The sequence below is a fragment of the Lepus europaeus genome, chromosome 3, assembly GCF_033115175.1.
Source record: "Lepus europaeus isolate LE1 chromosome 3, mLepTim1.pri, whole genome shotgun sequence".
NCBI classification, from domain to species: Eukaryota; Metazoa; Chordata; class Mammalia; order Lagomorpha; family Leporidae; genus Lepus; species Lepus europaeus.
In genome coordinates this window covers 11688708-11710819 of record NC_084829.1, presented here as the reverse complement: position 1 = coordinate 11710819, position 22112 = coordinate 11688708, and the positions used below count along the sequence as shown (strand labels likewise).

Here is a 22112-nt window from a genome sequence, read left to right as displayed (position 1 = left end):
AAGGCAGTCTGGTAGCTTTTGTTCACACAGTAGTGAGCACAGGGCTTGAAGGCTGAGCTCTGCACTCACCTGCTGTGTGATCTTGGGTGATCTACTCCCTTTTCTGTGCATCGGTCTCCTCCTGGGTAGTGGCCACTGCAGGGAGGCACCCAGACCAGCTCAGCCTTCCCAGCCCCAGCGTACTCATTTCCCAGCTGCTAGGAGGAACATGTTGGCTACTGATGGCTCATGGCTGACGTCCCCACCCCAGGAGGCCCTCAGAAGAGGGGAGCTGCCTCACCAAGGGTTAGACTTCTTGCTGGTGTTGGTTGATATGGGGTACAAAGGCCCTGCTCTGGGACACATCTGCAGAGCCAGCTCAGTTCCAGGACTCCTCCTGGAATAAGTGGATTCTATGCAACTGAACTGCTCTCAGCTTCCCCATTCCCCAACTCCCTCCCTCCCTCCCTCCTCCTCATGGAAGCTCTGAGAACATTCCTCAATGCACATCTTGCGAGCACATTTTGGGATTGTCAGATTCTGTGCCTCAAACCTGACTGTCATTGTGTAAAATAGTAAACATAAAGACAGTAAACCTACCTCTTTGTCTGCATCCTCATCTGGTTTACTCCCCCAAATGCCGGCAACAGCAAGTTCTGGACTAGGTAGAAGCCATGGGCTAGAAACTCCATTCTATGGCAGAGTCCCAATTACTCAGGCCATCTTCTGCTGCCTTCCCAGGCACCTTATCAGGAACCTGGATTGAAAGCAGAGCAGCTAGGGCTCAAACTGGCCCTCTCATATGGGATGCCAGTGTTTCCAGCTGTGGCTTAGCCTGCTGCTCCACAATGCCAGCCATGGGAAATGGGTGTCTTAATGAATGTGTTAACTTCCAGTCCAAACACCCACCCCTGCCCAGCCGCTCCAACATTTCTTCCTTCTAACCTGTCTCTTGATGTTCTTGGTCTCATTTTTTTCCTCCTCATTATTGCATATTTTATTCACATTTTTTCCCTCTGATGTTCTTTAATTCATTCTTTTACTCTCTCTTACTTAAGCTAAATGCACATGCATGATGACTAAAATAGTGAGAGAATACGTCACAAAGTGCACAAAAAAGTGGAACTAAAATATTTACTTTCAAGCAAAGATGAAAAGATTTATTTATTTGAGAGACAGAGTTACAGAAAGGCAGAGAGGGAGAGGGAGAGACAGAGAGAGAGGTCTTCCATCTGCTGGTTCACTCCCCAAATGGCCACAATAGCCAGAGCTGAGTCATTCTGAAGCCAGGAGCCAGGAGCTACTTCTGGGTCTCTCAGTTGGCTGCAGAGGCCCAAGGAAATGGGCCGCCCTCCACTGCTTTCCCAGGCCATTTTTAGAGAGCTGGACCAGAAGAGGAGCAATATGGGATGCTGTCGCCATAGGCGGAAGCTGAACCAACTATGCCACAAGCACTGGCCCCTCATGCAAACATTTTTTAATCCATGCGAAGCTTTTTTGCAATACACATTTCCCACACACTTATCCATGAACCCTCCCCTATTACATGTGACTGCCTTCAGCCTGTCCGAACAGTGCCATGTGACATAAAAGGCTCATCACAGCTCATCCTCATTTCCCTTTCATTCAGGAATAGCGTTCTCCGTGCAGAAATGGCACTATGTGGAGGGAGAGGAATAAGAAAGTCCCGTTCTCCCTGAATCAGGCTCAGAGACCTCAGCTGGGCGTTGGGCGAGTTGACTCATCCAGCAAGAGCCGTAACGTCTTGATCCAGAAATGTGTGGAATCTCCCTCTTTGGAATTACTTTTTAAATGGGAGAAATTCTCATTTCCTGGGGTAGTTTAAGAGGGCTGCGGACTAAAGGCAGGGGAATAAACTTGATGGTTTAGAAAGGGTAAGGAGCCATAATTTCAAGGTTTTTTTTTTTTTTTTTTTTTGGTGGCTCTGTAAAGACACATAGCTGTAAAAAACTGTATGGTTCCTTAAATTGCATTAGTTATAAACATGTAAATTCAGCTCTGGCGCGCGCAGGTGGTAATTTGTTAGCTAGCAACGGAAAGGAAAGACAGCTAACGGATTTAGAACTGCGTTCAGGAAAAGACTCAGAACACTCAACTGCCACAGAATTGGGGAAGAACCGGTAGAAAAGACAAACCAGAGAGCGGCAGCTGAGAAGTAAGCTTTGAACAAGAAGATAGCCTGAAATCTGCTAGCTGGGGCAGCCAGAGAGGTGAGCATGGCTAGTGACAGGGATTCTGCTGCAAGATTCTCCAGGGACGACCAGTTGTTGCTGTCACCGTCTAAGGCTGCTGTGTGGCTTACTGGGCTGCAGCGACAGAGCCCCATGGACCAGCTGGCTTAAACAACTGAGCTTGGTTCTCTCACAGTTCCAGGTGCTGGAGGTCTGTGGTTAAAATGTGGCAGGGTTGGTTTCATCTGAGACCTCTCTCTCTGACTTACAGACACCTGCCTTCTCCCTGTGTTGTCACAGTGTTTGCTCTGTGTGTGTGTCCTCATCCCTTCCCATAAGGACATCAGTCCTGTTAGATTTGAGCCCATCTAATGATCTCATTTAATATAATACCCTCTTTAAAGAGCCTATCGCAGGGATCAGTGTTGTGACATAGTGGATAAAGCTGCTGCCTGCAATACTGGCATCATATATGGATACCAGTTCAAGTCCCAGCTGCTCCATTTCCAATCTCTCTCCCTGCTAATGCACCTGGGAAAGCAGTGGAGCGTGGCCTAAGTGCTTGGGCCCCTGTACCCACGTGGGAGACACAGAAGAAGGCTCCTTGGCTCTTGGCTGTGGCCTGGCTCAGCCCTGGCCATTGTGGCCATTTGGAGAGAGTGAACCAGCAAATGGAAGATCTCTCTCTCTCTCTCTCTCTCTCTCTGACTTTCAAACTGAATAAATAAATCTTTAAAAATAACACCTTACCTTCAAATACAGTCACGTTGTGAGGCACTGGGTTCAGGACCTCAAAGTATGAATTTGGGGGGGGAGGGGCACTGCGCAGCTCCTATGTTTCCTCCTGTGTGTCCTTCCTGTGTGTCTTTGAACAACCTCACACGTGCTGACCTTGGAGAACGGGCAGACTGCTCTCCGCTTGAATGGGCTGACCCTACCCTGCCTTGCACAGCCTCCTGGAGCCTGCCCATGGAGCCAGGGCTCCTCCCCCTGCAGTCCAGCCCCAAGGGCTCCTCTATGCCCAGCCCTTGCCTGTGTCTTTCTCCTGGCAACTCCCTAGCCCCTCCCTCTGAGCGTCTGTGTGGGGCTGCCCCACGTGGTCCTCACTGATACAGATAGCGGTATGTCAGTGTTGAGTCACCGCAGCAGCGACCAGGCTGTCTCCCGCCCCTCGTCAGCATCTGAGATGGCCCCGGAAGCAGCGTGGGAGCCGCAGGTGGGCGAGGCAGGGCGAGGTGCTCGGCAGGGTTGCAGTGGGGAGCCCATTCCTGCTGATGGAGAAGAGCCCTGGAGGGTCTGAGTCATGGGCTCCTTGCCTCCATCTGATTTCCATCTCCTGCCACTGGGAGAGACAGAGAAAGTCAGGACGCGCCTGACTCACCCTGACTCCAGGAAGCTAAGGCCAAGGAAAGCCAGTCACACGGACGTCACACGTGGGCAGACCGCCTCTCCCCGAGCAGGGAAGCCCTGGCACGTGCTCAGGGCGTGATTAATCGCTGCCCTAGTGGAACAGGGCAGGCCTTTTGCCCGGAGCCCAGGCTCAAAGCCTGCTCAACCTGAGGAAAGCAGGGGCCTCTGTGGGCTGAGCTGCTGGGTTGAAACCTGGGGTGGGGTGAGAGCTGCTGGGGCAGGAGCAGAAATGGGAGGACGTCTTCCTGACATCCCCATGCAAATGACGGTGCGTAAAATTCTGCAGGCCCCAGGGACTGGACGTCAAAAGCACCAACAGTAATGAGACTACTGGTGGGGCGCGGAGGGGAGCGACCCCTGTTGGCATTTAACGCTGTTGCCTGGCCCCTCCCTGAAATCCTCTCTCCCTGTGTGTGTGACACCACCTCCTTTAAGCACCAGGATTTCTTGTCCAGCCCTGGTATTCTGCCACCTGACCATTCCGTACCACCCTCTCTGCCCTTTCTCCTCCTGTCCCTTGCTTGAGAGCATGTCCCCAGCGCCTGCTTCCCACTACTGCTCTCGTCCCCCTGCCCCCATCTCTGCCCAGCAGCCTCACCCCACCACCAGGCTTCAGCCACCTCCATCTCCCCAGCTCCTCTTGTCTTGAGACTGCCAGGTCTGAACTTCCCAAAGGCAAGTTCATTTATGCAGGTGGTTCTCAACTTCAGCTGCCGAGAGTTAGAATCACCTGGGAGGAATTTAAAAATGCAAACGCCTAAGCCGTACTCCCAGATCCATTACATTAGAATCTCTGGGAGTGGGAATCAGACATCTGTATTTTTTTAAAACTGTTCTCAATTCCCCCACCTGGAGGGAACTGTAGATTATTTTTTAAAATTTATGTATTTAAGAGGCAGAGAAGCAGTGCGGGGTGGGGGAGTGAGAGAGCAGACAGATCTTCCATCCTCTGAGTCACTCGAGTGCCCAAAAAGCAGGGGCTGGGCTGAGCTTGAAGCCAGGGACCGGGAACCCAATCCAGGTCTCCATTATGGGGATTGTAAGGATCCAGGGACTCAGCCATCACCTGCTGCCTCCCAGAGTCTGCATTAGCAGGAAGCTGGAATCAGGAGCCAGGGTTGGGCATCAATCCCACAGTGGGACCCCTGTGTCTCAGCTGGTAGGCCCAATGCCTGCCCCTAATGATCTCTCTTCAGATCTCCTACAGTGCTTTATCTGCACTGTTCTGAGGAACCAGGTAGTTGATAGAGAGAGACATGTATGTATTGTCTTTAAATTCTGGCTCAAGGACCAAACTCTGCCTTTCAAATTGGCATTTAGCCGTTAATGAAACTTCAGGCAAGAATCCCCGTGCCTCCATCTCCTCACCTGGACAGTGGTGCTGGGGTGGGGGCGGGGGCTTCGTCATAAGCTGACCTCGTGAAATTGTTATGAGACTGAAAAGCTTCCTGGCACAAAACAAGCGGCGAGTAAACAGTTATTAGAGCACTGAGTAGTCAAGATTTTTGACAAATATATGTCTAATCCAGTGGTTCTTTGTCCTGTATAAGGATTCCTTGGAGAACTTATTTTTAAAAAACAGAAAGCAAAAAAGCCCTTCCTGGACTCCCATGCTAGAGACTCTGTTTCCATAGTCTAGGGTGGGGCCAGGGTCCAACTCCCATGATGCAATGCTTCTGGCCCCAGTACCCAGGTGGGAGAGGCACTGGCTGAATCTGCACCCTCTCTCCTCCTTCCCCCAAGCCCAGGGAGTGGCAGGAGCCCAACTCTGCGAGATCTCTCCTAGAGTCCACACCTCGGAGATTGTCCCCGGCAGCAATCCCTGGTCCAGAGCTTGCCTGATTCCTGCCCTAGGAGCAGAGTCCCAGTTGCCCTCTGGAATCCACTTGGAGAATTCAGTGGCTAATCTGGATCCTCTACAAGCCTAACTCAAAACCAGACCAACCCCTGTATGATTGGGACCCTCCAGGCCTTCAACTAGAAGCCTTGGAATTGTGCAAAACACAAAGAATGGGCAAAGGTTGCCTTTGACGTCTTAGAAGTCGAGCATCTCCAATTCAAAAATCCAAAATCAGAAATGCTCTAGGATTGGAAACTTTTTTTTTAAGCACCATTAGAATGCCACAGCAGAAAATTCCACACCTTTGGCAGATTGTGGTCAAAACACAGGTGCCCTAAAAAACATTTTGTCAAATTACCTTCAGGCCGTGTGTATAAGGTATATAGGAAACATAAGTGAATTTAGGGCTTAGATTTGGGTCCCATCTTCAAGAGTTCTCATTGTGTATGTGCAGATATTTCAAATCCACAAAACCCAAGATCTGAAACACTCTGGTCCCCATTTAACCTGCACATCCTTAAAAAAGACACTGTTTCTCTTTGGCCTGGCCTCAGGGCTTTCCCAATACCCAGTAGCTCACCAGCGCCCATGGCTCACTCTATCCCTAAGTGTTTCATTCACTCCCTCAGCCAGATTTTCTCTGTATGGCCTTGGGGCACCCTCTCTAAGCAAAGAGGGTCACTGGCTGCTCTCCCACAGAAGTAGGACACTGTCCTGTGCATTTCACCAGGGGAGCACAGAGCTCCACCGTGGATCCAACTTGAGATTTCAGCACTAGGTATTTTTCTTAATTTTTCTTCCTAGGAGTCTGTCTGGTGTCCACCACTGTGTCTGGTTCTTTCCATTGTGCTATTTTTATTTATTTATTTATTTTTGCTTCTTCCCACCTCTGTGCAGCCCAGGTATCTGTCTCATTACGGTCTCCTTTTAAGCGGACTCTATTTTGCTTCCATTTTAGCTCAAGCCCATTACACTAAATACTGTACACATTATTATCCCCTAAACAAATTTCCTCAATCAGTTTTAGCCAGCAAGGTCAAGGCCCAACGAGCTGGAAGCCCAGTCCTTGAATTGGCTGTTAACCAAAACAACCCCACGGCCCCCTCCCTCTCAAATCAACATTGCTCCCCGAGGAATGGAGGTTTACATCAGTGAAGAATGTATTAATTAAAGCAAATGAAAAGGCCCTCATTTGTTGTAATGAATTTAGCTCTTGCAGGCCATTTTCTTCGGGGTCGCCTGCCTGGATGATGTGCTGAAAAGAATCACAGGAAGAAAAAACATTAAGTTTGTAACTGCCTTCAGAGACCTGCTTTTCACCACTCTGGCTTTTCCTATATCGACGGTGAGTTAGCGAGACGGTTACCCAATATAACAGACATGGACGTATGGATGAACACTTCTCCCGGGCAGCAAGGCTATTTGGGAGCCCATTATTGTAAATCAGAGCAACTGCATTTGCATAAACATCTTGTCTAACAACTGCATCACATTGTCCAGTGTCTTCAGGAAATAGAGCACAAGGCACATTACTGGTCAGCTTTACCACGAACATTTGTCTCTTGATTGAAGGGTCCTAGTGCTGCCTAATGGGGAGTTTGAAGGATCTTTCTGAATCAGAATACCCACCATCTTTGCAGGTTCAACCAACCATAGGTCAAAAATAGTCAAGAAAAAAATTAAGGCTGGCGCCATGGCTCAACAGGCTAATCCTCCGCCTTGCAGCGCCGACACACCGGGTTCTAGTCCCGGTTGGGGCGCCGGATTCTGTCCCGGTTGCCCCTCTTCCAGGCCAGCTCTCTGCTATGGCCCAGGAGTGCAGTGGAGGATGGCCCAAGTGCTTGGGCCCTGCACCCTATGGGAGACCAGGAGAAGCACCTGGCTCCTGGCTTTGGATCAGCGTGGTGCACCGGCCGCAGCACGCCGGCTGCAGCGGCCATTGGAGGGTGAATCAATGGCAAAGGAAGACCTTTCTCTCTGTCTCTCTCACTGTCCACTCTGCCTGTCAAAAATAAAAAAAAAAATTTTTTAAATGACAATAAAGCAAGTCTTGGTTAGGTATTATAGGCAGCCTAGATATGAGTTAAAGTACTTGTACAATTAGGTATTATAAACTTTATTAAGTAATATACACAATCTAGAGAAGGGTTAAGTCTATGGGAAGATGTGAGTATGTTAAATGCCATTTATAATAGAGATGTGTGTATTTTCGTATCCATAGAGGGTCCTAGAATCCATCCCCATGGATACCAAGGGACAACTTGACAACTGGAACAACCTTGGTTCCATTATCATGTCAGCAAGGAAGAGCCCAGGGGAGACAGATGGTTAATTTTCCCTTAGATCCATCTTGTTTTATTTGCTACAATAAGCACGTGTTACTTCTACAAGTGGAAAGCCATCAAATACCAACATTATTTTAAAAAGATGTGAGACCTTCCAAGTTGACACCTGGAAGAGGCCATCAAGGAAGGAAAGGCCAGTGTTGTGTACACAGTAGGCGCCTCATTGTTTCATGGAATGAATGGACATTAGGAAGAAGCAAACATATGCCAGCTTGTTTGCTGATGCTGTCCACATTTCTATGACATTATTCAGATTCTCATTCATAAGGTAGACTGGAGGCAAACAGATCAAGCAAGGAGTGCTGGCTGCTCGGCAGAGCCTATAATTAGAAATGACTACCTTCTTCCACCTGTCCTGGTCTTGCTTCCTATAGTACCAAGACTTAAAAACCAAATGCAAAATGGAGCTCTCCAAACACTAATGAATTTTGAGACAGCAGAACATGCACTAGCATTCCAGGGATTCTCTTGCAGAATACCTCCACCTCCACCCCCACAAAATCTTCTTGAGGCCAAGTTTTTAAAATATACAATGAAGTCTGTTAGTTTCTTAAGGCTTGGGAATTGAACATGGGAAACTTCAGAAAAGAGGAAGATCAGAAGATTAATAACCACCCCTCCCTATCTTGCACTGACTTTGTAACACAGATACATTGACTAGACAGCCAAGGAGCACAGGGGGTGGAGATCAATTCAAAGTTCTGAGCAATGGAGAGATCCAAGTCCCAGTTTAGCTCATGAATGATCCTGGGAGCTTGTCACTCCTCATCTGCTCTCCCAGCCTTAATGCTTGTCCTTGCCATGCCTACTCAAAGGGTGGGCAAGGAACTTGTATGACTCAAACTACTCCATGTGCCCAGTCCAGCACCCCTCGTGAAAGTTTAGAGGAGAAAGAAGTCACTGGGTAAAGCTAATGACTGGCAACTTGATTTCTGCTTATCTGTATCTTTGCCTGCCATGGTAACAAATAATTGGTGCCTGCTCACTCATAGATGGAGGAATTCCCAGAGAGGATACAAGGAGCATTTTTCCCTTTTCATTTTATGCTCTCATAGTACACAGGGACCTATCTTGAAGATGGGTCTGTAATTTTATTCTGCAATGTCCCTGGTTGTCTTAGAAAGCTTGAATGAGAAGGAACCCTAATGAGGTTATGTTTGTGTTTTATTTTCCAGTTTATATTTCTGTCATTCTGGACCATCTTTCTCTATAACCGAGAACTTGTTTACCCCAGATCGGCAGATGCCATCTTCCCGGTGTGGCTGAATCATGCAATGGTGAGTGAGAGGAAATCTAAGTCAATGGTCTCTGAACTGAAAACTCAAGAGGGATGTATCTATATTTCTGAACTTCTCAACCCCTAGCATCCAGTCCACTCCTCCTTCTTCACTCCATCACTGTTCATTTCAATAGTGTGCTAAGGGAACAAAATGGACAAAAACCAGTACTGTAATGCAGTGTCCACTGAGAATAAGCGAGGTGTCCAGGCAGGAGCCTGCCACAATGCTCAGGCATCATTGAGATGCCATGCAACAAGGGGGGTGGTGGGCCGGCGCCGTAATCCTCCGCCTGTGGCGCCGGCATCCCATATGGGCACCCATTCTAGTCCCGGTTGCTCCTCCTCCAGTCCAGCTCTCTGCTGTGGCCCAGGAGGATGGCCCAAGTGCTTGGGTCCCTGCACCCATGTGGGAGACCAGGAGGAAGCACCTGTCTCCTGGCTTCGGATGGGTGCAGCTCTGGCTGCAGCAGCCATTTGGGGGATGAACCAGCGGAAGGAAGACCTTTCTCTCTGTCTCTCTCTCTGTCTATAACTCTGTCAAATAAAAAAAAAAGGTGGTAATTTTTTGGGAAGATATAGTCTTGGAAAAGTAGTGACTTTTGCTAACTACATGTAAGAAAATTCCAATCCAGAAATGGAATGAAGCTACTGTTAAAAAAAAAAAAATCTAATCCCAACATTCAGAGAACATCTCATATTCCACCAGTACCAGACATCACAAATAAAATAATTATTCCATTTTTAGATATTTCTAAGAATATGAGGGATGCTCCAAGAAGTTCATGGAAAAATTGAATTAAAGTAAGTTTATCTTGGTGCCAAATTTTCTTAAAATCCATGAAAGTTTTTTTTTTACCTTCTCTGCATTTTCCATGAGATTTTTATACATTTCCATTTGACTTTTCATTCATGCATGTGTATAGAAGTGCAAATAGTAAACACAGCCAGTCTGGCTATATGTTCTGAGATATTTCAGTTACTGGAGCCTGAAAATAAGCAACAGTGACCCAGACAATCAGGGCTGGAACAAATTTGTCCAGATCTCTGTGCATGAAGCAATAGTCCAAAGCCCCAGCTCAGCTTCTAACCACTTACAAATGTATTTCCACATTAGGAGTTTATAAGAAGATCTCAGATTCTGTGAGGCAAATGATGTTAAAAACCAGGGGAGGGACAGGTGTTTAGCCTACTGGGTAAGCACCAGTTAATACATTTGCTCTCCACGCTAGCGTATCTAGATTGAATTTGCAGCTCTGGCTTCCTGCTAGTGCTCACCCTGGGAGGCAGCAGGATTGGCTCAGGTAGTTGGGTTTCTGAAATCCATGGGGGAGACCTGAATTGAATTCCCAGCTCCCAGTGTCAGTCCCAGCCCGGTCCCAGATGTTGTGGGTATCTTAGGGGGTGACCCAGCAGATGTAAGCTTTCTATCTCAGTCTGTCTCTTTCTGCTTCTCAAAGAAATAAATAAATAAATTGAAAATTGAGAAAATCATAAGCATATTAAGGCTTCTCAAGTTCATCACAGACAGGTTTCTACACCGTAATCCCTTTAGTGTCTTAAACTCCATGTGCTGGGGCTGGTGTTGTGGCATAGCCGGTAAAGCTGTCACCTGCAATGCAGGCATCCCATCTGGGTTCTGGTTCACATCCCATTGTTAGACTTCCCATCCAGCTCCCTGCTAATGGCCTGGGAAAAGCAGTGGAAGATGGCCCAAGTGCTTGAGCCCCTGCAGCCATGTGGGGGACATAGATGACGCTCCTGGCTTTAGCCAAGCCCAGCCCTGGCTGTTGCAGCCATCTGGGGAATGAATAGCTGATGGAAAAGTGCTCTCTCTCTCTCTCTCTCTCTCTCTCTCTCTGTAGCTCTGACTTTCAAAGAAACAAAAATAAACCTTTATATAGTATTAAAAGAAAAACTCACATGCTTATCAACATGGAAAAGTAACTCAGGCCACTAACACTGTCCCCACTCTGTGTTCCACCTCCCAGAAAATAAATTTAATTTCAGTTTAAATATTGTGTTTGGTGAGATACTGAGTATTGACTGACCTAATTTAGCATTTAGGACCCAAACTATATATTAAATAAGCCCCATCCCCTCCTACCACCTTCTTGTTGAACAAATTCCTCATCTTTCCAATTTTCCTTTACTACTGATCTGAGAAGCCCAACTAAGGAATATTCCAGCTTTTATTCATGGCGCTTTACATTGTACAAAGCACATTCCTCAGGTCTGAGCTTATTTAATTTATACAACCGTCTTTATTTTATTTTCTCTTATTTTCAATTTTATTCATTTATTTGAGAGACAGAGCTCCTATCTGCTGGATGACTCCCCAGATGCAAAGCCAAAGCCAGGAGCTGGGACCTGGGAACTCGAATCTAGGTCTCCCAAGTGGGTAGCAGGGACCCAACCATTGGAGCCATCACTTTTGCCTGCCAGGGTCCAAATTAGCAGGAAATTGTAGTCAGGAGCAGAGCCGGGCATTGAACTCAGGCACTCAGATACACGGGCATCTTAACTGACAACCCAAACGCTGTCCCACAGCCTTCGTAGATAACTGCTACAACCCTGATGTTTAAAGGTAAAGTCAAAGAAAAAAAAAAAAGCTCAGGAGGTTAAGTGACTTGTCTGGAACTGCTCACCTCGCGCACAGCCCAGCCAGGACTGCAAGCTGAGGCTGCGGCTTCTGCAGTAAACCCAGAACCTGTGGCTCAGAAAGGGCTCCCAATTCCCCAGGCGCTCGGAAGGGTGTCCCCGCGCTTGATTAGCATAGCAAAGTGAGAATGCTCACTTTGAAAAAATCTGTAATGCCCATCTGTATGCAGACGAGCCAAAACTCAAAGAAAGTGGAGTGATTTGAAACATTGAGCTAGATGTTATTAAAATCATAAAAAGGCAGAGTCATAGAAAGTCTTTTATGTGGGGCCAAACACGTAGGCCACGTAGCTTCTCAAGATTCTGTGAACTCATCTAATGCTGTTCTTGTAATCACTGCGAGATCCCTCTCTGTCTGTGGTTCCGTTCTCTGCATCGATGTGCAGTTGGATTTCTTCCAAATAGTTAATGATGGCGATGCCCAGTGTTTGTGACCTTGCTGAATAAACTCCATATGGATTTTTGGGTGACTTTGGAAGCAGGGAACGGGATAATGCATACCACAGCTATGAATTCATTAGCAAGCAGGTGCTCTACAGTGGGGATCCTTAAATATTCCTGTGCCTTCCCTTGTCCCTTGCCCTTTGGTCAGTCCCACAACCCGAATCCCTTAGAGAGAAGAGGCCAGTGTCAGAGGAAGTGGGGCAATATGGCAAGGAGGGACGAGGAGTGGCAGTCTGTCCTGGGTCAGACATAGACTCTGTATTTTTCTTAATTTAATTGGAGAAATTCCCAACAGAGTCATCTCCAGGAAAAACGTTGGTATCAGCAAAACTGGCTTTGGTTGACCCCCAGGCCACCATCCCTAAGCTTCCTGCTCCCCTATGTGTCTGCTCCAAATCTCACATCCTCATGACTCTCTTGCTCCTTTCTTCCAGAATTTACCTCTTACTCAGTATAAGTTAAGACAAGTTCTGTCTGCGCTATTAAACACCCCGGTCTATGCTCTCCAGAAAGGCTCTTTGCCAAGTTCCTTTCCTTAAATTTTTTTTTCTTTTTTTAAAAAATTCATTTGAAAGGCAGAGTTACAGAGAGAAGAGGAAATGTACACAGGGGTGAGGAGAGAGGGGGAGAGAGAGGGAGAGGGAGAGGGAGAGAGAGAAGAGATCTTCCATCTACTGGTTCACTCCCTAAATGGCTGCAACAGCCAAGACTGGGCCAGGATGAAGCCAGGAGCCCAGAGCTTCTCCCAGGGTTTCATTGTAACTGGCAAGGGCCCAGGCAACTTGGGCCATCTTCTGCTGCTTTCCCAGGCACACTAGCAGGGAGCTGGATTGGAAGTGGAACAGCTGGGTCTCAAACTGCTGATTATATGGGATGCTGGCTTTGCAGTTAGAGGTTTAACCTGCTATGTCACAATGCCAGCCCCCCTTTCCTTAAAATTTCTATTTAATTATTTTCACTTTATTTGAACAGCAGAGAGACAAAGACCAAGAGAGCTTCCATCCACTGATCCACTCTCCAACTGTCTGCAACAGCCAGGCCTGGGCCAGCCCAAAGCCCAGAGCCCAGAACTCAAGCTGGGTCTCCCACAAGTACCTGCACGGCCAACGGTGCCTCCCACAGTCTGCATGAGCAGGAAGCAGGATCAGAAGCAGAGCCAGGACTCAAACCCAGGCACTCCCATATGGGATGTGGGTGACCCAAGCAGCCACTCAATTACTGTGCCAAACATCCAGCTCTCTTTGTAAATTCTCAGGTAGCATTGGGCACTCGCATGGAAATGACTGCACCTGAGTCAGTGTGTGAACACTTCTCCCATTTTACCCGTGTTCTTCCATGGCCACCCATAGGCATGAATACAATGGCAGGAGTCCACTACTGTGGCAGGAGTGATGATGGGCAGCCAGGCCGGACACCTGGGAACAGGTGACTATGTGGGGCCAGTCCCGCGTTTTGAGGGCACTTGTTCCTGCACTGCCCCTTTTTCCTTTGCACAGTATGAGAATTTTGCCTGACAGCACCAATGTTACGCTGTCCTGAGTGGGTCGTCCATCTCACAGCATTCCTGAGGTTTGCTATTCTTGCGTTAGCTGTGGACTATTTTCCCTCTTGCCATTTGTAATGCAGCCCTGGGTTTTATGAGTAGCATTTGTCAGGTTCAGAAAAACCAGTCTCCTTATGGATGGGATGTGGACCTAGAAGTGTTATGACTCACAAGTCTTTGGAATCCTTCCAGACCAGCCTTTCTACCTCGCTGGACACTTGTCATGGCAACAGGGTGATTCTACAGGGTCTGGCACAGACGCTCAGGGCTTCTCTTAATCAGTTACAGAAACTCCCGACTGTCTCCTCTTACTGTGTATTCACACTGGACAGTAACATCAGTGGGATGTTTGCATCCATCATGGGCAGGCCGCCTCCTTCAGTGACAGAAGCACTCCCACTGGGGCCTGGTTGCTTTCTTTAAAGTAGACCAACCTGACTGTTCAATGCTAAGCAGTTCTCCAACCTTCACAGAAGAGGAGAGGAAGAGCAAAGTATTCCTCCAGGTTTTGCCAGGAAAACATGAACTACTCAGGTCTTATCTAAATGCTTACTAAAGATAGAACAGGAGGAGACGGATTTAAATAGCAGAAAGAGGTCTCTCAGTAACCAAGAAAGCCATCAGATCCTAACCAGAGGGAAGCTGGGAACTTGTTTCTCTGGAAATCAACCTAAGTTGTCGAGGTTGTGCCAAAGGAGAGGTGAACTAGTTCAGAGTTCCCCTGAGGGTCCCTGCATGTTTGGAAATAGTCCACAGTTGTTAAGAATGTGTGCACAGCACTTGAAACTGTCGAGGAATGTAGATGATAAGTTATTACCACCCAAAATTAACAATTCCTGGCCACAACCTGTCGTCCTCCCCTCCATCCACAATCATGGAGTTTTAGAACTGGAAAGCTCCCCTGATGTCAATGCAGGAATGAAAGCAATCTGCCGTTGAGACGAGGCCTTTCTCTGGTTCTTAAATTGGAAGATGCACCAAACACCACTACTTAATTGATCAATATGTTGTCACTTACTCACTTGGAAATAATTATTAAGCAGTGCTGTGTGTGTGACACTGTGACTGATATTCGGCAAGGGTTCTGACATCTAGCGATCTTACATGTGATTGCATCTAGGATACACACACGACCTTGAAATGGTAAGGTAACAGTTGCACCAATGCAAGATAGTAATGTGGATGGTGGTTTGTAGCTGTGTGTGGTCACTGACAAGTGACACACAGCGGGGGGCTTCTGTCCCCATATGTCCTGGCCTGGTTGTGACTTGTACAAGGGCATGGTTGGACAATCTGAGCTCCCTCCTCAGGGCATGCTGGGAAATCTGAAATCTCCAAGTCCTTTTCTCAGAGCATGCAGGATGACTTTGGTCATCACTAGAATTCAGACCAAGTCTCAGATTTTTCTCTCCCACTCGGAAGCTTGATGTGAAATTGTTGGGCTTCTACGGAGAGGTGGTGAGCGCTGAGGAGCAGGGCAGATGCACTATGGGTGTGTCAGCTCCAGACGGCCACCCTTTGCCCCAAGCTTTGCAAAGTCCCTCACCCCAGCCCCACCTCTGGGTATCGGTCGCCCCAGGCATCTCAGGATGTCTCAATGGGAATACATGTCTCTGTGAATCTGAGAAAATCTATGTCCCAGGGAAAACACAAATGCCTGTAGAATCTGGTGTGCAATTTTAGGAGGCTCCTGGACCCTCACAATTCCATTTATGGGCCTCAGGGTAAAGAATGCATGATGTAACAAAGCAGGCACTCGGCAAGGAGGCCCCAGATGACTTCCCATGCCGACTTCAAGTCGGAAGGACAAAATCAAGACTTCATTTTTTAAAAATCAATGTTATATCGTTAGAGCTGTTTTTGTCTGTATGAGGCAGCAAGAGAAGTAACAGTTTCCCAATATTGAGAAATTTAAAATAGAGACATTTCATGTTTCCTATGGTATTCATGTATAATCTAGCTAGTGTGTATAATAATTGATAAGCTATACAGTTGACTTCAACATAGGCAAGTAGTAAAAAGTATTTCTAGATTGCCTACTATGCACCAGGCCATAGGAACTGAGGACAGAGCAATAACAAGACCATCAAAACCACCCTGACTTGGGGAGCATACATACATCCTACACTTGATCTTAGCCAAAAGGCCAAGAAGCAGTCATGCATACTTCCTAATGAGGATAACTGGCAATAAGCACACAGCAGATGAGTGATCAATGCCAGGTAGTGATGTAACTAAATAGAAAGCAGAGTGAGGGACAGTGTAGTGTGTGTGTGTGTGTGTGTGTGTTTGGACATGGCTGTATATGTGTGGGAGTCAAAGTAACAGGTTTGGTAGAATGTAGGCAACTAGGGTTATTTGGGAATGCCTCCATAAGCTGCTATGGTAACAGAAATTTGGGGAGAGTTGTGGCAATGGGCACAGTGATGGCAAAAGGACTCAGGTAGACAGAACGGGAAGACCAAGGACCCTGAGAGGAAACCTGGATTCGTCATGAAACAGCAAGAAGGCCAGTGTGGCCTGTTCTGAGTGAGTCAGCAGGGGATGGTAGGCTGTTGCTGGGATTCTGATTGTCTTGCGTGACTTGTAGGAAGTTAGGATTTTATTCTGAATATGATGCGAAAGGCACCTTTCCAGAGAGGCCTTCAGATCTAAAGCACATGCTTCATACAATAAACGTATACATAAGGTGAAAACAAAGAGGAAGCCGGAGTTTTAGCTGAGCCACAGGAAGCAGGGGACAGAGATGCTAAGGAGGTAAAGGATTCCAGGTCAGGAAATCAGTTGTGGTGTTGTGGCAGCCTGTTCGTGTGAGCAGCCCATTCGACCATGAAGTCAAGCTAGACACATCGTCCTAGGTTGGACAAGGAGATCTCCGGGCTGGTGATGTGAGTTTGATTGTTTTCATCAGAAATGAAACAAGGTGCCCTAGGGGTGAGCTCTTCCAAGGCTGAGCCCCAGGAAATTGCAGCCTACAGTGGTGGGGAGGAAGGGGCGGGAACTCAACAGAGGAGACTGAGGCAGAGAAAACCCCATGCTGTTTGCCTCCTGGAGGAAGTGTTTTCTGTTGAAGCCACTGAGAGGTTGAGGAAGGAGACCAGAGTCCGATCTTTCCATTGGCCAGGACAAATTGAACTCCCTGGGGACCTGGGCAAGAGAGCAGTTTCGAGGGTATGGCTGGGGGAGGAAGAGCCTTGGTTATGCCGAATCAGTTTCTTGTTGATGCTGTAACAAATAATGCAAACTCAGTGACTGAAGCAAAATAAATTTACGTATTTTCTTACAGTTCTGTTGGTCTGAAATTCAAAAACAGGTCTTAGGGGCTAAAATCCAGGCACCAGTATAGCCACACTCTTTATAGAGTCTCATGAGGAGACTCTGTGTCCTTGCCTCCTCCATTTATGGCCGCTGCCTTCCCTGGCTCATGACCCCTCGCCCCTTCTTAGGCGCGTATCCCTCCTCCTCTGCTTCCGCCATCAAAGCCCTTCCGTCTCCGATTCTGTCTTCACATCCTCTCTGCCTCTGCCCTTCATGCCTCCCTCAAATGTGGGCTCAACACGCTAATCCTCCGCCTTGCAGCGCCGGCACACCGGGTTCTAGTCCCGGTCAGGGCGCCGAATTCTGTCCTGGTTGCTCCTCTTCCAGGCCAGCTCTCTGCTGTGGCCTGGGAGGGCAGTGGAGGATGGCCCAAGTGCTTCGGCCCTGAACCCCATGGGAGACCAGGAGAAGCACCTGGCTCCTGCCTTCGGATCAGCGACATGCACCAGCCATGGCGGCCATTGGAGGGTGAACCAACAGCAAAGGAAGACCTTTCTCTCTGTCTCTCTCTCTCTCACTGTCCACTCTGCCTGTCAAAAAAAAAAAAAAAATGGGCCCTGGCATGACCCGGATGGCCCAGGAGAATCTTGTCCTCTGAGGATCCTTAGCTGCTTCTGCGAAGTCCCTTCCTCCTTGTGAGATAACGTGTTCACAGGTGCCAGGGATTAGGGCCCAGACATCTTTAGGAACCAGTATTCGGCCTACCACGCTGCATTATGATCACATTATCTAGCACAACCTCAGTCTCCACATTGGGCTCCCCCCAGTTTGAAAAGCTCGCCTAACAAGACAGATGAAGTGGGGTTCTATTTGTCCCATTGCAAAAAAAAAAAATGTAGCAACAATGGATGGACATTTGATACTGCTTGGGATGCCCACATCCCATATTGGAGTGCCTGCATTTAAATGCTAGCTCTGCTTCTGAGTCCAGGTTCCTACTATGTGCATCCTGGAAGGCAGCAGGTAATGGCCCAAGTATGTATGTTCCACCTGATTCGAGTTCTGGGCTCCTGGTGCCACTCTAAAGGGCTTCAGGTATTAAACAGCACCTCTTAGAGAGACTGTGGGTGGAGAAAACCTGGAGACTCTGCGCTTTCGGTAGCTATACATGCATGCATCTTAATATAAAGAATGGCTACGTTTCCATGACCAACAAATCAATCTGACAGCAATGTTCATGGGAATCCTGTAATATGCTAGGCAAAGTTCAGGCTCCATGTGAGCAAATGGAATAAAAGACAAGATTCTCACCATGGAAGTCATCACAAACTGGGTACCCTCCACAAGGTGCCACCAATGAGTGCAGGCTAAGGCCCAACAGATGGTCCAAGCATAGACAGGGAGAGGCCGCTTCCCACCGCAGGGATCCAGAAAGGCTGATGGATGAGGGACTTGAACTAGGTTCCAAAGGATGGGTATTAAAGTCAGCAAGAGATTCTGAGGAGAGAAACCATGTGCCAGGGCAGAGAAATTGCCAGGCTCAAGGGAAGCTCAGGGTACCATGGTATCTAGGTCAGTGTATTGGTTTGTTAGGGCTGTCATACAAAGTACCACAAACTGGGCAGCTTGAATCAATAAAACTGTATTTTCTTACAGCTATGGAGGCTAAAAATCTGAGATCAAGATGTTGGCAAGGGAATATTATCTCGGAAGGCCATAATGGAGTCTCCATCCCATGTCTTTCTCTTAGATTCTGGTATTGCCTGCAATCCTTGGCTTACAGACCCGTCACACCGACCCCTGCCTCTGCCATCACGTGACATTCTCCCTGTTTGTGTGTCTGCCTTCTCTTCATTTTCGCTGTGTGTATGTGAGTCTGTGACTCCTTACAACATCAGACATATTCGTTCAGGGTCCCCCTAGTCCAGTAGGACCTCATCTTCACTAATGACATCTGTGTTGATGTCTAAATACGGTAGCGTTCTTTGGTTCCAGGAAGGACTTGAATTTTGTATAGGACAATATTCAGTTTGGCAAGAGCAGAGGTGTCTAAGAAAGAGGGAAATAAGTGAAGAGAGTCACGTGGAGTCGAACGTGAAGAGCCTGAATGCTAAGCATTGGTTTTTATTCTGTTGGCAGAAGAGGCTGATGGAAGGTTTTGTGCATGGAATGTTCCCTGCCTTCGGAGTGCTAATAATTAGACCAGAGAGGAAAGATGGGACATTTAGGAGATGCCATCATACCTGGTGGTTTGGGATGGGAACCACTTACATGACTGCCTAGAAATAGGAGATGCTCTCTCTAATTCCAAATTCTGCATTTCTTTTTTAGGGTAAGTCTGGAAAGACATAATATATTATTTTTCCTCTATTAAGTTTTGTTTTCCAGGCCAAAGAAGAGTAAAAGTCTATTTCCAACACATACTTAAAATACCCATCTGGGTTCTATTTTTTTAATGAGTGTGGTATTTGCAAGTTATTTATATTCTGTGTTGGTAGGGATCTCAGTCAGTGTTTGTATCAAATACTTATTCCTAATTTGCTTTCCTGTCTGTTGCTTCCTGGAGACATAAACATGGACCTGAAATCATGGGACTGACTCAAACTTCTCACCTTACAGAGAGGGACACTGAGGTTCCAGTAGTTTATTCAATGTGAGATGCTAGGGCGGGTAGAGCTGCATTAGCTAAGACAGGGACTAGATGTTTCCAGGAGCAGACCCTGCTCAAGGCCTTGCTAAATATGAACTGAGCACCTGCACAGAGGTGGCATTGGAGTTATGCACCAAACCTAGCATTTACCTGAATATTATTTTTAAAAAAATTTTTTTTATTTGAAAGGCAGAGTGACAGAGGTGGCGGGAAGGAACAAGAAAGAGAGAGAGAGAGAGGATCTTCATTCACTAGTTCAATCCCCGTAGGCTGCAACAGCAAGGTCTAGGCCATGCTAAAGCCAGGAACCCAGAACTCAGTCTGGATCTCCTATATGGCTGGCAGGGACCCAAACACGTGGGCCATCTTCTGCTGCCTTCTAAGCCCATTAACAGGGAGCTGGATTAGAAATGGAGTAGTCAGGACTCCAACGGGATGCTGGTGTCACAACCAGTGGCTTAACCCATTGTGCCACAATGCTGGCCCCTACTTGGATATTATTTCAGATTTAATTGCTACAGAATTATGGATGGATTGTTCCATTGTTTTGAAACACTTTTGGCCTGGCTTTTTTTTCTCCATTCATTTCTGAACCTAAGGTCAGCTGGAATCTTCTGGGAAACACTGCAAAGTTAAACATGTAGCTAAAACTCTGCAGTGAAATCAGAAGCTAGCCTGGGAATAGGACTCAGTTACCTGAATAAGAACCATAAAGCCATCTTTGCCCCGCAGGGTGTCTTAATATAAACAGAAAAGAGCCTGAGAATGAGTTTCTGAGGGTTACCAGTCCTTACAGGTTTTACACAACTAGACTCAAGGAGTCACTGTGCATGCTTTCTCCACCTCTGCAGAGCAGGGACCCGGATGAAGAAAGTGCCATGTTTTTTCTTCTTTTAATCCCAATTCAGAGAACTTCCAATAGCATGCCTTTAGAATTCCATTATCCCACGATACTCTGGTGCTTCTCTCTCTCTCTCTCTCTTCTCTCCCTCTCTCTTCTCTCCATCCCTCCCTTCCTCACTTCCTCTCTCAAATAAATTTTCTAAAAAGAGGCAGCTGGGATTGTCACTGTGGTGCAGAAGGCTGAGCTGCCCCTTGGAACACCAGCATCCCATATCAGAGCACTGGTTTGAGTTCTGTCTGCTCCACTTCTGATCCAGCTTTCTGCCAAGGCACCTGAGAAAGCAGCTCAAGTACTTGGGTCCTTGTCACTCACGTGGGAGACCAGGATGGAGCTCCTGGCTCCTGACTTCCGCCTGGCCCAGCCCTGGCTGTTGTGGCCATTTGGGGAGTGAACCAGCAGATGGCTTAGGTCATTGCATTCCTGTTACTCACAGGGGGAACTGGACTGAGTTCCTGGCTCCCACCTCTGGTCCATTCCAGCCCTGGCCATTGAAAGCGCTTAGGGAGTGAGCTAGCCAGTGGGAGATCTCTCTCTGCCTCTCAAATTTTGTGAAAAGTTAAGATTTTGTTATCCCGTGATTCTTTGTTGCTTCTGAACTGACTGCTTTTTAAGCAGAAGAGTGCTACTAGAATATATATCCTAATTTCTAAATCAAGGTCAAGGGATTTTAGTGTTATCAAAAAAGTGTGGATGCCTTCTGAGAAGTTTCTAGGAATAAAAGTGATTGAAATCATTCAGTGCCCTTGAGGGCTTGTGAGTGGGTACCCCCTCCTGTGTGAATCAGCCAGTCCTCACTTCCATGGTAACCATGTGCAATACTCCAATGGGAAGAATGAGTATTGTGCTGGAGAATAACCAGGATGGATGATGAAACACACAGCAGAAGATCTTCAGCCTCTTTGAAATACCAAGAGAAAAAATATAAATCTAAGTGGGTGGGGACGATCTCAAGGCAGAAGTGAAAATGCCCAAGAGCTGCCTTGTGGGTGGATGGGAAAACCTTCTCCTACAGAGTCAAGCTGCTGAGAGAGCCAGCCTACAAATGCCATTGTACTTCTAGTTGTTTCATGACACTCTGACAGCTGTGGGCTGCTGTCCCTGCCTTGGACAGGGAGCTGCTGGCAGGCTCTCAGCCAGCCCCCACATCTCTTGTCCCTGGTATCTGTACCTACAATGCTTACTGAGCAACCGCTTGTGTCTAATTGGGAATTTGAGTTCGTCCAACTCTTCCATCTCCTTCCCTCTGCCAGATCCTTGGGTTACCAGCCAATGGCATAATTCTGCAGGTCATTGGCTAGTAGTGTTCTTGATGGTGTAATTACACTTGCCAATGTATTACGTGTTCCCTGGGTGTATTCTTAGTCCTTAGGTGCTTCCTGTCTTGAGTTTCTGAATTCTCAATTCTGCCCTTCATGTCCTTTTCCCAATGCAAGAGCCAAGTCCATGTCGATAGAAGGTCTTTGCCTTGCCATCGTCTTCAAAAATCTCTCCAAAAGCCTTCCTGACCCTAGTGCCCAGATTCGAATACGTCTTCCTAAAGTCCATGTGTTGGAAACAAACCCCAGTGCAACAGCATTCAGAGGTTGGGCTTTGGAGAGATGCTTAGGTCC

At 47.4% G+C, this 22112-nt stretch overlaps 1 protein-coding gene across 3 annotated transcripts in view; it reads left to right on the top strand.

The window, feature by feature from the left end:
• Nucleotides 1–22112, top strand: part of ADTRP (androgen dependent TFPI regulating protein) — a 69963-nt gene that overhangs the window by 5670 nt on the left and 42181 nt on the right. For 2 of the 3 annotated variants that reach the window (XM_062187333.1, XM_062187332.1), the window contains exons 2-3: nt 6632–6766; nt 8942–9043. In XM_062187333.1, the coding sequence (XP_062043317.1) occupies nt 6632–6766; nt 8942–9043 (237 nt within the window). Of the gene's footprint in view, nt 1–3323; nt 3388–6631; nt 6767–8941; nt 9044–22112 lie in introns of those variants that run through there. The other variant, XM_062187334.1, reaches the window with a different exon arrangement.